This window comes from Squalius cephalus, assembly GCF_949319135.1.
Source record: "Squalius cephalus genome assembly, chromosome: 12".
NCBI classification, from domain to species: Eukaryota; Metazoa; Chordata; class Actinopteri; order Cypriniformes; family Leuciscidae; genus Squalius; species Squalius cephalus.
This window is the reverse complement of record NC_137133.1, coordinates 13,715,572-13,729,832: the sequence shown is the minus strand read 5'-3', so window position 1 is coordinate 13,729,832 and position 14,261 is coordinate 13,715,572. Positions and strand designations below refer to the sequence as shown.

General features: G+C 34.4%; 1 protein-coding gene across 4 annotated transcripts in view; it reads left to right on the top strand.

Moving 5' to 3' along the window:
* usp24 (ubiquitin specific peptidase 24) overlaps window positions 1-14,261 on the top strand; it is a 64,649-nt gene that overhangs the window by 20,816 nt on the left and 29,572 nt on the right. For 2 of the 4 annotated variants that reach the window (XM_079889105.1, XM_079889104.1), the window contains exons 10-26: window positions 187-345; window positions 428-542; window positions 2,310-2,413; window positions 5,217-5,324; window positions 5,400-5,495; window positions 7,066-7,227; window positions 7,903-7,998; window positions 9,009-9,116; window positions 9,239-9,388; window positions 9,951-10,082; window positions 10,969-11,080; window positions 11,297-11,373; window positions 11,455-11,595; window positions 11,701-11,754; window positions 11,849-11,964; window positions 12,547-12,613; window positions 13,834-13,944. In XM_079889105.1, coding sequence (XP_079745231.1) covers window positions 187-345; window positions 428-542; window positions 2,310-2,413; window positions 5,217-5,324; window positions 5,400-5,495; window positions 7,066-7,227; window positions 7,903-7,998; window positions 9,009-9,116; window positions 9,239-9,388; window positions 9,951-10,082; window positions 10,969-11,080; window positions 11,297-11,373; window positions 11,455-11,595; window positions 11,701-11,754; window positions 11,849-11,964; window positions 12,547-12,613; window positions 13,834-13,944 — 1,908 coding nt within the window. The remainder of the gene's footprint in view (window positions 1-186; window positions 346-427; window positions 543-2,309; window positions 2,414-5,216; window positions 5,325-5,399; window positions 5,496-7,065; window positions 7,228-7,902; window positions 7,999-9,008; window positions 9,117-9,238; window positions 9,389-9,950; window positions 10,083-10,968; window positions 11,081-11,296; window positions 11,374-11,454; window positions 11,596-11,700; window positions 11,755-11,848; window positions 11,965-12,546; window positions 12,614-13,833; window positions 13,945-14,261) is intronic. The other 2 variants (XM_079889106.1, XM_079889107.1) reach the window with 1 other exon arrangement.

Sequence of the window (14,261 nt, the reverse complement as noted above, 5' to 3'; positions counted from 1 at the left end):
AAAGCAATAGTGTTGTGAATAATTATTTGAAAAATGTTATGTTGCTTATTCGCACTGGTTTTGCTGTATTCTTCAGGTTGTTTTAAATCTATTAAAATGATCATCCCATTTAAAATTTCTGTAATGGTCGACTTTGACTTCCTCTTGTTGTTTCTCTCTTTTATATACGTCTCTTTCTCTCTAAAGCGTTTGGTGAGTATTCCAGAGCTCTTGTCAGCTATTAAGCTCCTCTGCATGCGTTTCCAGCGGGAGCTGGTAAACGTCGTGGATGACCTTCGGTTGGACATCCTACTCCGAATGCTCAAGACGCCCCACTTCAGTGCCAAAATGAACTCCCTCAAAGAGGTTCAAATTCCTTTCTACATATTAGTGCTTAAAGTTCACGCCGGAGTTCTTCCCTCATGTTGACGGCTCTGTGCTCTGATAGGTCACCAAACTCATTGAGGAAAGCACAGTATCCAAGACTGTGAAGAACGCCATTGACACAGACCGACTCCTGGATTGGCTTGTAGAAAACTCTGTCCTCTCAATAGCTTTGGAAGGTAAGAAGTTCCCTGATCCATTTTAACATATTAACAGTTAAGCTCATGTCAAACCCATATTGGGCCTGTTAATCTTTGGTTTCATGATGTTTTACCACACAGGGGAAATAATAAAGAAAACAGGGTTTTTCTTGAAGTATTGAGATAAATTTAGTCAGGGTTATTATCATTATCTAAAACTAAACCCATAAAAAATTGTTACTTGAAATAAAATAAACGTTTACTGAAATAAAATATTTAAAAAAACTTTTTTTTATTCTATTTTAGCTAGTTGGTGAGGCAACATTCCTAATTTTCTCTTAGTTTGTTGAAGTACTAGAATAACTAAAACTAATAAATGCAATATATACTTTTGTAAAAAAATGTAATATAGATTTTAAACTAAGAAAAATGACAAAACACAAAAGTGAAAACAGAAAATATAAAATCTGATTCAAAATATTAACAAAACTGTAATAGTATTTTAATGATGCTAAAATAATTCTGAATTTAGTCTACAATGTAGACATAATTTATGTCCAAACTTCCCACATTTAAATATTTATTCTTATTCGATATTCAGTAATTTTGCAGGGATGTTGTCACTTATTTGATATGCAAAGAGGTTAGCCAATCACAAGGAGGACATTAACATATTAATATCTTAAGCCTGTTTAAAAAATACACATCTAATATTGTAATTATCACTGTTTCTGGTGAAAGAATTCGAGACTAACTTCATAAGTGATTGCTACAGTATATAATACTACAAAAGCATGGAATACGGTCCCTTAAATACGGCTCTATGACGTGCCATGTGTATAAGGACGCTCACACTTTCACACTAAGCAAATCATCAATGTGTTAAAGTGTTCAGAAGCCAGAATCTCAAACTGTTGCTTTGTGCCTGAAGTCTTTTCACCTCACCCACTCATTCGTGTCATCATCTCTTTATTCAATGGTCTTCATTTAACACAGCCTCATTGTCTTTTCTCTCTTTGTTCTGTTTGCATTTCTTATGACACTCTTTTTTTCTTCCCTCTCTTTCTCTTTTGCTCTTCTCTTTCACTTTAATGCCTTTATTTGGTTTAACTTTCTCTTTGCATTCTTCCTTTCATTTTCTTTTGTTTTACTTTCATTTTTCTATGCCTCTTTGCCAACTTTCTCTTTCACTTGTCGTTTCTAAATGTCTTTTGCTTATTGCTTATCTTTTGCTTATCATTCTAAATGTCCTCAGTATATGTTCTTTTTTTGTGGAATGACAGAAACCATCAGTTTTTTCATATATAAGGAATCGATGATGTTTTTTAGTGTTTTATTTTCACAAGTATTTTGTTTGTCATTTTCCTTTTCAATTCTTCTGTGTGGTCCTTGGGTTGCTCTGTAAAAAAAATTAAGCTAAACTTAATGTAAAGACTGATTATAAAGTTGAGGGTAAAACAAAAATGTTTATTTTTTGTATTATTTACAGATGAATAACTTTAAGGGGTTTTACATCTGTGGGGTTATAATGGAGCTAGTTTCTAATTTTTTTGAGAGTGCAATATAAAATGTTTTTGTGAGTTTATGTTTTTGAAGTTAATTTGTAAAGTTTCTCTCTCTCTCTCTCTCTCTCTCTCTCTCTCTCTCTCTCTCTCTCTCTCTCTCTCTCTCTCTCTCTCTCTCTCTCTCTCTCTCTCTCTCTCTCTCTCTCTCTCTCTCTCTCTCTCTTCTCTCTCTCTCTCTCTCTCTCTCTCTCTCTCTCTCTCTCTCTCTCTCTCTCTCTCTCTCTCTCTCTGTGTGCTGTAGGAAACATTGACCAAGCCCAGTACTGTGACAGAATAAAGGGAATCATTGAGCTGTTGGGCAGTAAGCTCTCATTAGATGAACTCTCCAAAATCTGGAAAATACAGGTAAGCTTTTATAGATATTCATCAACTCTGTGCTCCCTCAAAGCTGCATGAACTTCTGACATTGATTCTCAGAAATATTCTGCACAGAATGCTCTAAAATTTCTTTTTGAATAAGAGCTAAATGAATGGAGAGCATTTCAATTGGCGTTCATCTGCTTTCCTATTGATTTTCATGATGGAAATGAAGCTGAACAATCCTGAGATTAATTCATAACAAAAGGACTACATCATTTAGTTTAACTTGATGTAGTAAGTGCAGTTACTAATAATATAACATGTTTATTTCTTGGAGATGCACATCTGACAGTAAAGCACTGTACTTGAGTTGAGATGCAGATAAAATTAACCTTTATTAACAACAGTACCACTCAAAGACCTAATTTTTATAGTGAAAAATGGAAATATTGTAGGGCTGGTCCGAATACCATTTTTTGAGCTTCGAAGCTTCGGTAGTAATGAACATTGAATATTTGAAGCTTCGGAGAGAGGGGGCTGAACATATTCTTCTCTCTAATAAAGGCAGTATTCTCTATGTGTCTGTCTGTCCGTTTGCATTTTGATTATTTCGAGAACCGTTCATCCAATCGACTTCACAAGGGAGTGCAGTGTTGCATTTGGTGCAATATAGATAGAGACGCGACACGTTCAGAATTAATAAACTTTTAATAAACTACAGAACAGCGCGAGCCGGAAGTGGCGCACCTCACACGGGCAGGGCTTATGCTCCGAGAACAGACACTGCACTAGTGATATTAAACATCTTCCCCATGAACAACACAAAGTAAATACACTCGCACGTAACACACACACACACAGTTCTGTTAACTTAAGCAATACTTTTAATAAGGTAGTGTAATATTTTTCTGACTAACAAATTACTGACACAGTAAAGGGTAGATTTAAATAAAGAAAAACTAAATTTAAATAAAGAAAAACTAAATTTAAATAAAGAAAAAACTACATTTAAATAAAAATGAAATTTAAATAAAGAAAAATGGAATTTAAATAAAGAAAAACGGAATTTAAATAAAGAAAAATAGAAATTTAAATAAAGAAAAACGAAATTTAAATAAAGAAAGAAAAACGAAATTTAAATAAAGAAAAAATTTAATTTAAATAAAGAAAAACGAAATTTAAATAAAGAAAAACGAAATTTAAATAAAGAAAAAATTCAATTTAAATAAAGAAAATTTAATTTAAATAAAGAAAAACGACATTTAAATAAAGAAAAAATTAAATTTAAATAAAGAAAAAATTGAATTTAAATAAAGAAAAACGAAATTTAAATAAAGAAAAAAAAACGAAATTTAAATAAAGAAAAAATTAAATTTAAATAAAGAAAAACTAAATTTAAATAAAGAAAAACTAAATTAAGTTAAATTAAAAATGAGATTAATTTAGATTGATAATAACGGCTAAAAAGCTTAATACATTTTGTTTCTATTATTCTATTTTCCACAATGTCAAAGCAACGCAGCTTAACTCAAAACACAAGCTCAGGCATGCACTTCGGTCCACACAAACTGTACTGCGCTCTAGCCAGAGAATACTCCCGTTGCAGGAACACTTTAGTAGGCCAAGAAGCAAATATATTTAAGTATAATGAGGTTGGGTTCCTTCAACTGTCCATCCTATTAAAAATGACTAGGCTATATAAGATAATTGTAAAAAAGAGTATTGTATTTTGTCAGATTTTATAGTGTTGAACATATTCAAGCACGAATGAGAACCGTTTCGAGGGGGTGTGCAAAAAACCCCCCCAAAAAACCGAATATTCGAATGTCAAATTTTCATATCGAATACCAACCCACCGAACGAATATTTGAATATTTGGGTCCAGCCCTAAAATATATGTACATTTGTTCTTCAGTAGTAGCTTACTGAACTGACCGACAGCTTCAGTGATTATAAAATGAGTGCTTTGTCAAAGGTTTTGTTTTCCAAACTTTGACAAAAAAATTTTGATTATTTTATAATAGTGATTTCATAATGTCTAAATATAAATTCAAAAGTAAAACGTGTGGAAAAAATATATTAGTGACTGGAAATGGCTAAAAAGCCAATAAGCCTCTGCCGCCATCTATTGGTTATAGTGGTCATTTCATATCTTTTTATTTTTAGATAAGTGTTTGTTTGCCAACAAGTGTTGACACTCTTAGTCTTGAAACTTTTAGTTTTATAAATGTCTTTTTTTCAAGAAGTTTTATCAATCTTTGAAGGATGAACAAATAATGTTTTTGGTCATCACATTAAAAATAACTAACTATAATTTTAAGAGCTTTGAAGCTCTGGAAAAAGTGTGACGCACTTGAAAGTCCTTTGAAAAGTGCTTGAATTTCACTCTCAACAGGTTGTACAAACCCTGAAATGAATAATGTAAAAACATTCAACCATTTCTGCCACAATCATGGTTACAGTTAGCTTTACCACATTAAATCCCTGGTGAAAAAGCTTCTATAGTTGTTCGTTCATGGCACAATGTCACCTTACAGTGATGTTATTAATACTGTGGAGAATCCAAACGCTTTCTCACTGGATCTCCCAGCGCTGTGTCGCGTGATTGAGATCGGCCCCAAAACGCAGTTGATGTGTTAATGAAAGGCCAAAACGCATTTAATTATATTATATTATATTTTATTATATGATACGGTGTATGTATATTATATTATATAGTATAATATTATATTGTATTTCATTTTTTATATAGCTTTTTTTTATAAAACATTTGCCATTAAATTTAAGTTCATGTAGTTTGGTTATATATGAGCAAAAAGTTGAAAGTTGTATCCTATTTTGTGTACAGGCTGGTCAGTCCTCCACTGTGATAGAGAACATCCACACCATCATCGCCGCTGCTGCAGTCAAGTTCAACTTTGACCAGCTCAGCCACCTCTTCGTCCTCATACAGAAGGTCTTGTCCATCTTCCTTTGGACTCTTTCATCATTTTAAACTGTGTTTTTGACTTTAACCCTGTGTGTTTTTCAGAGCTGGGAGGTGGAGAGTGACCGCGTGAGACAGAAGCTTCTGAGTCTGATTGGACGGATCGGCAGGGAGGCTCGCTCCGAGGCAACCACAGGAAAGGTGTGTGTCGTCAGAATTAAACTGCGTGTGTATTTCTGTCCGTCACCTGAATGTTGAGCTTTGACCCTGCCTAGCTGTTGATACGCTGCTCTGCGGAAATGCGAACGGCTGTGATTGAAATAGAATTGTTGAAGCTAGTGAAAGTTTCTTATTATTGCACTGCACTGATTTACAGTTTAACATTAAGAATTGATTTACATTTTAAATCATAAAATGTAGGAATATAAATATAAAATGTACAGAAGCAAAATACTGCACAGGGTTGAAATACATCAATACAATAAGAAAAATATAAAAATGCTACATATAATATTTAAATATTCTATTCATCTGTTTTTTTAAACCCAAACTGCCTGTGTATTATATTAAATAAATGTTATTACTGATAAGAATTGTATATGTGAAAAAAATAAATAAATAAAAAATAAATAAATAATAATAATAATAAAAAAAAAAAAATATATATATATATATATATATACATGTGTGTATGTATGTATATGTATATATATATATATATATATATATATATATATATATATATATATATATATATATATATATATATATATATATACACATCTATATATATATACATATATATATATATATATATATATATACATGTGTGTGTGTATATATATATATATATATATATATGTATATATGTATATATATATATATATATATATATTTTTTTTTTTTTTTTTTTTCTTTTTTTTTTCACATATACAATTCTTATCAGTAATAACATTTATTTAATATAATACACAGGCAGTTTGGGCATATATATATATATATATATATATATATATATATATATATATATATATATATATTATGTGAATATTTATGGTATGCTTTTTTTGAATTTTTAAAGCTTTGAATAGATTATGGGATTCATAAATTAAAGATTTAATAGATTTTTTTTTTTTTTCACCTATATGGTGGTAAAATTAGTGTCCGGTGTATTATAATGATTATGGTAATAAGCTTGTAAATGAGCGCAGGTGTATGCTTGGAAACACATGGCACAGATGAAGGGTTAAACCCGAAAACGTTTTGCGCACCTTGCACTTTTGGTCACTTTCACATGCCACTTGAATGTGGTCTGGTTAAACCTGGTTATAGATATTTTTGACAATAGATTTTAATAGTCTACTTACTATTTAATATGCTACCACCTACACTACTGTTCAAAATTTGTAAGTCAGTCTGAATTTTTTTTTTTTTTAAGAAATTAATACTTTTATAAATACTGTTAAAAAATTCAGTTTCAAATAAATGCTGCTTTCTTACTGTTAATCAAACAATCCTGAATCATCATAGAATGATTTCTGAAGGATCATGTGACACTGAAGACTGGAGTAATGATGCTGAAAATTCAGCTTTGATCACAGAATTCAATTAAAATTTTAAATATATTCAAATAGAAAACAAGAAATTTAAAATTGTAATATTATTTCACAATATCACAGAATCAAATAATTGCAGCTTTGTTGAACATAAGTGACTTCGAAGCGTGACAAAAAATGAACAGTATCTGTGTTTTTTGTGGTTTGTGTGTCAGGTGTTGGAGGTATTGTGGGAGTTGGCGCATCTCCCCACCTTACCTACCAGTCTAGTGCAGCAGGCCCTGGAAGAACACCTGACCATCCTCAGCGACGCGTACGCCGTCAAAGAAACCATCAAGAGGAACTACATCATCAAATGCATCGAGGACATCAAGAAGGTGAGCTGATACCATCATTCTCAAAATTACAATAATGGCCTAGACTCTTAAGTCTGTTGCACACTTCAACTGTTTCAGTTAATCAACTAGTAGGAATCTGATGATTTTTTTTTTTTCATGATGTGACTCTGCTACATTATTATTTTGTTTTTCTGTCATTATGGAAAGTCACTGTCTGGCTTGCTTCTGGTGGTCTGAATTGGAGTGAGAGTCTCTCACTCTCACACAGATCTTCTGTACTCCTTCATCTGCTTTGTGCTCCTTTCTGAAAATCCATATTCGGATGGTTACGGACCGTAAACACAAAACAAACACACACAAACGCAATGACACACATTTTTGAGCTTCCTGGCTTCTCTTTCAGGCTAGAATCTGTGCAGTGGGCTATTTTAAGAGCTGATCCTTGGAGTATAAAGGTGTTATTCTGTCTCTAGTGCTAGATCTATATTTTTGGCACTCTAGTTTCAGCTTGCCTCAACTCACCCCAAACACACACACACACACACACACACACACACACACACACACACACACACACACACACACACACACACACACAGGCATTCACTTTTCTCAATCTTTGCGCTTCAGCCTCTGGTGTGATTTGGGTGCAGCGGCTGCCGCATAAACTCTTTAGTGGCACTCACTGAATACAACTGAAGTTTATCTCTTTAGATGCAAATACAGGAGGATTCAAAGTCTCCCAGCGAGTCACAGGTCTCTTTTCTTACTGGCTCCTGGGGCAAGAAGAAACCGAGCTCATTGGCTAAAGTAAGATAAGACCCACCCCTTTAGATTAACACTGACCAATCATAACTCAACCTGAATCTCACATGAACAGAATTTGATTTGCAAACTGATGATTGCCACTTGATTCACGTGGAAGTACTGTAAAGATGTGTGTGATTTACAAAGGGCACCTGTAGGGGTTTGATCTTCAAATCCAAATATTAACTTATGACTTGTTGGCTATTGGCTTTAATCTGTTTTTGGACCATTTGAAACGTTTGGAAATCAATGACTCTAACCAAAGCCTGGGGTAATAGAGGGGTCAATGACGTGGTTCTAATATCTTTGTTCTATTTATTCATTTAATAAAACAATTTAAAAAGTTGACACGTGTAATAACTTGAATATGCCTCTTTCTTAATTAAAATTAGTTTGATATTTTTGGGAGGCATAAAGTCAAAAGATTTCTGGAGTTACAATTGTCCTGATATCACAATGAAGAATAAAGCCTCATTAAAAGAAGAAAAAACATGCAAAAAAAAAAAAAAAAAAAAAAAAAAACGGAAACCAAAAATTGATTTCATAGAGAGGACCCCTGCAAAACCATGTCGATAAGTCTCTTAAAATATCAGATAAGTTGACCATTTTATGACAAGACGGAGTTAGTTCAGGTTTTAAAATGTCATGTGGTATGACTCTTCATGAATTAATAGTTCATGAAATTTGTAAGAAAAATTTTTTATTCTTTTTGTTTACTTAAAAAAACCCTTTTTATTGTATTTCCAATTCATTTCTTATGACGGGTCAAATTGACCCGAGGAGAGGATTAAAAAACTTTTATTTTATTATTTTATTTTACTTTGTTTACACCACATGACATTTAAGAGTCATTATATTGAAAATGATATAAAAGCTTTATTAAACCGTATGAAAGTAAACACTTATTCGTCATTGACCCAGGTGGAGATTGCTGTATTCAATAAATGCACCGTGTGTGTTATGGTCGATGTCGTTGTGCGTTTAATATCTGTGTGTTTGTGCTTGTATTGTAGTCATCTCAGCAGACTAACCCTCAGACAGTGTGGGTGGTTCCAGCCTTGCGACAACTTCACGAGATTACCCGGTCTTTTATCAAACAGACCTACCAGAAACAAGACAAGGTAGGTGCAGACAGCATCCAGAAGGACCATCTGGCCTGTTCTTTTTTTTTGCTTTTTTTTACCCATGCTGCTACGTAAGCTATAAACTTTTTTTTTTTTTTTTTTTTCTTCTTCTCTATCAGAGTATAATCCAAGACCTGAAGAAGAACTTTGAGATAGTGAAGCTGATCACAGGCTCTCTGGTGTCATGTCATCGCTTGGCCGTGTCCGTCGCTGGATCCAATGGTCTTTCTGGGTCCACACTGGTTGATGGGCGGTACACCTATCAGGAGGTATGCTGTCACATGTCCATTTTCTTTTAGTCATATAGAGAACTTGATGTTTATATTACATCAAGTATAGAATTTGCCAATTAATTTCCAATTAATATGATAAAGTGCAATTTAGAATTGTATTATTTAAAAGAAAAAGTACAATGAACCGTTACATTTCTGGTACAGTACCATTCAAAAGTGTTTGTTTTATGTTTTTAAAATAAATTAATACATTTATTCAGCAAGGATGCATTAAATTGATCAAATGACTCTGATAAAGAGACTATTATACACTATTTATCGAATAATCCTGAAAAAATGTATCATGGTCATGGACTGTTGTCAACAAAAATAATAATTATAAATGTTTCTTGAGCACCAAATCAGCATATTAGAATGATGTATGTATTCACAGATGAGTCATATTGTTATTTGACTGAAGAATTAGCACAGGACAAAAATATATTTGTAGACTACAGAGGTGACTCATGTTATGCCTCAGATTTAAAAAGAATCCAGAAGAGAAGTGGGATTTTGACCTCCTGATGTTATCATTTATTTATTTTTCACATTATTCCAGTATTTGGAGGCTCACTTGAAGTTCCTCGCGTTCTTCCTTCAAGAGGCCAGTCTGTACCTGGTCTGGAATAGAGCCAAAGAGATCTGGGAATGCTTGGTGTCCGGCATGGATGTGTGCGAGCTGGATCGAGAGGTGTGGTGATGTTGGTCTTTTGTTTGGTTTTGTTTTGGCATTTAAAAAAAAAAAAAAATGTAATCATGCCATTTATACAACTCTGTATGTGGGTGCTTGAAAAGAAAAGCGGCAAGAGCCACATGCTTTGGGTTGAAGGCTAAATGCCATTGTTTTTAGTAACTTAGGCCCTGTTTACACCTGGTATTAAGATGTGTTTTGTTCGATTGGATCACAAGTAGACGAGAGAGACACATTTCCAGTTACACCTGGTGTTTTAATCCGTCCACTTTCAACCACTTCTGTCCTGATTTCTTCGAGGGGACGGCTATGGGAGAGTAAATGTAATGTTTTTTTCAGTTCTTTCGATCTAATGCCGAAATTAGCTCGCGCAACTTACATTTGAACGTAACCAGAGACGATGGAAAAACACACAGAGAGCAGCAGCTTTCGTTTCTGCTCTGATAGCCACAAGACTATGTATGTGCGTGTTAGAACACAGGAATGGTGAGATAACATTGTGCTTGTAGGGTTTTCATCTTCAAACCAAACTTGGGTCTTCAGCCAACAAAGTTTAAATCTCGTCTGGCTAGCGCGCTTCCCATAATGTTTACAGTAGGCTGTCTTTTGTGGCTGTTCGACTTCGATTTCATTTTCGTCTACCTCTGGAAGTGCTCGAAAGTGGACAAGCTCAAAAGGATTTAGAACCCATTTACACCTGTATTTAGCATCGTCCACTTGTGATCCGATCGACCAAATCGCATCTTAATACTATGTGTAAACATGGCCTTATTTATGCTAACATTAAAGTGTATTTAATGGCTTTTCAGCTCTGTAGTGTAGAAATTGTTGTTGCATTTTAACAAGCTATGTGGTAGTTTTGATGATGTTCGTCTCCCTGCTGTAGATGTGTTTCGAATGGTTCACTAAGGGACAGCATGATCTAGAGAGTGACGTTCAACAGCAGCTCTTTAAAGAGAAGATCCTCAAGCTGGAGCCTTATGAGATCACTATGAATGGTAAGAGTTCGACCACAGAGTTCACTTCCCACTTCCACTAAAAACCACAGTAATTCAACATTAAGCAAGTATAGCATCTTGAGGTATTGCATCCTGTACATCTGCAGGAAACCACTGTGGTTACTGTGTTAAATCTGCCCTCGCAATAAAATAGAGTGGCATGAAGTGGTACTAGGAGTATGTGAGTGTTCTGAGGCTTTCATCAATGTCTTACAGGGTTTAACCTCTTCAAGACCTTCTTTGAGAATGTGAACCTCAGTGACCACCGTCTCAAACGCCAGGGAACACAACTGGTATGAGATTCCCAGCTTGTTCTCAGTAAAATTAAAGACTGGCAAAAACAAACAAAATATAAATATGATTAATTCTCTCAGTGTGTGGAGCGATTGGATCTGGCTGGGATGGACTTCATCTGGAGAATCGCAATGGAATCTCCAGACGAGGACATCGCAAATGAAGCCATACAGCTCATCATTACCTACAGCTACATAAACCTCAACCCCAAAATGAAGAAGGTCAGCAGTCAAACCCTGATTTTTTCATTAATCACGCCATTCCAGTAGACGTAGTTTCTCCATAATTCTATGTTAATAAACCTTTTCTTTGTGTATTTTTTACAGGACTCAGTATCTCTACATAAGAAATTCATTGCTGACTGCTATAAGAGATTGGAAGTGAGTGTTACAGTGTGAAATGACACCTCCCCCCCCCCCCCCCCTTCTCTTGTGATGATAATTGTGATAAAACTCATCTTTATATCACACACAGGCTGCTAGCTCTGCGCTGGGCGGCCCGACCCTCACACATGCTGTTACACGGGCAACCAAGATGCTGACAGCCACTGCTATGCCAACGGTCGCCACATCAGTGCAATCTCCATCTAGGTATGATTGAGGACTAGCTTTTAGGCTAGTTGAGCAGCTTTTAGATCAGTTGATGAGATCCAGCTGATGTTGTTGGTTGCATTTTCATTGTCTTAAAATAATGAATGCCCTTTTGCATTACTTTTATAAATGTAAGAGTCCAAAGCAATTTTGATTAGGAATAAATTAGGAAAAAAACACAAGTAGAATAATACCAAAGCTGGAGCAGAGGGATTTAATTGTATGGCAATTAACTAAGAGCAGTACTGTAGTAATTAGAATATAAGAATTATAGTAATAAACAAATATATTTAAAGACACATTATTGTAGAATAATTGTAAGGGGAAAAAAAGGGGGAACGTTTAGGGAGTCTGTTCAGTTGAAGAAACATTTTTTTTGTTGATCACTAATAGCAGTAATTCGAGTAGAATAACACAAACCTTCTAGGTTGGTTTGGTTTATTTTGTTTTGAACAATTCGTATCCCACATTTACCTTGTCATTAAAGTAACATTAAAGTCTTAACTGTTGTTCTGACGTAATTTGATATCAAGATTGACGTTAAAATTGAACCCATTGAAATTCATAATCATCTGTCCTCAGGTCAAGTAAACTGGTGATCATTGAAAGACTTCTGTTATTGGCAGAGCGCTACGTTATCACAATAGAGGTGAGTGCTGATACACACACGCACACACTCTGGGACATATACATTCATGTGACACACTGCTAAACATTATTAGCTCAAGTTCATCCTGTATTGAATGATGCTTTAATATTCATCTTAAATGACTTACAGTTTATCTCTGTTTGAAAGCCCCAGTCAGTCTCTGCAAAGAAACCAGCAAGCTGTAAAAACCAGGCGTAACAGCAACATTGAATGACAGACTTTGCTTATTAATTGTCTTAATGTGTTAGTTGTCAGACTTGCAGCTGTAGAACGATGGTTGACTGCAATATTCACCGTCTCCCCGTTTCTCCAGCTGTTCGATTCCGTGCTGAAATCTGCCATAGAGTCTGTCACATCATTTAGCACATTCAGGAATAATCATGCCAGGACACAGCGAAAGTGATCCGATACGGTGTTGATTCCTGTGTGTGTTTAGAAAGAGAGGCAGACATTTTGACACCCGTTCAGTTTAACAGATACTAATTGGACGGTTATTGACTGACATTTGGCGCAGGAAGTGCTTTTGGACTGGAATTTGAGTAAATCATGTAATATGAAGCTCAGTAGCATATTTTGGGCATTCATTACCCCATTCATTGAAATGCTTATTCAATGAAAACTGATTTGAAGTGGCAGGTTTATTGCTGTAAGATATGCATGAGCACCATAACATCATCTAATGTTACATTTACCTCAGCAAAGTGGTCCAATAGCTTTTATATTATTAAGAATAAGATATTTTATATATTATATTAATATATGCATTATATTTTATTTATGTGTGTCTTAATTATTTAATATACACTACCGTTCAAATGTTTGTGATACATTTTTTGGTTGCATTTATTTGTTAAAAAAACAGTAATATTGAAAATTATCATTACAATTTTTTTATTATTTTAATATATTTCAGATGTCATTTATTCCTGTGACGTCAAAGCTGAATTTTCAGCATCATTACTCCAGTCTTCAATGTCACATGATTCTTCAGAAATCATTCTAATATAACGATTTGGTGTTTAAAAAACATTTGTTATTAATATCTGCGTTGAAAACAGTTTAATTACTTGAAATATCTCTATTTGAAATAGAAGATTATACATTTCTTTGTCACTTTTGGCAGCCAACATGTTCAATTATTACACATCCACACTGCTTTGAAGTGTAAAATGTGTTTCTGGGTCAAAGCGACTCATAATGAACCGCTGGATCTGTTTCAGGACCTGTATTCTGTTCCTCGAACGATTCTACCTCATGGAGCGTCTTTCCATGGCCATCCTGTTACGCTTCACATCACTTACGAATCTACCAAAGACACATTCACCTTGGAGGTAACGGCACAAGCACACACTTCCTGGAGACAAAACTCCCTTTTCCTTCTGGCACCCGCAACTGACGCACACACTTATGACAGATTGTAAGCAGGGTTGATATAAATGACAAACATTCTCCCTATTTGGAGAATAGAGGAACACTGATAGATAGCAGGTGGACATTCGGCATGAGATACTGAATGTGATATTCACAAACACAAAGGTCTGTTGTGTGACCATTTGTTTTGTAGACTCAACTGACTGTCATTTGCTTTGCCTTATTTGAAAGGATGAATCAAAATGGCCCTGATGTGTTTGTGTACGTGTGAATGTGT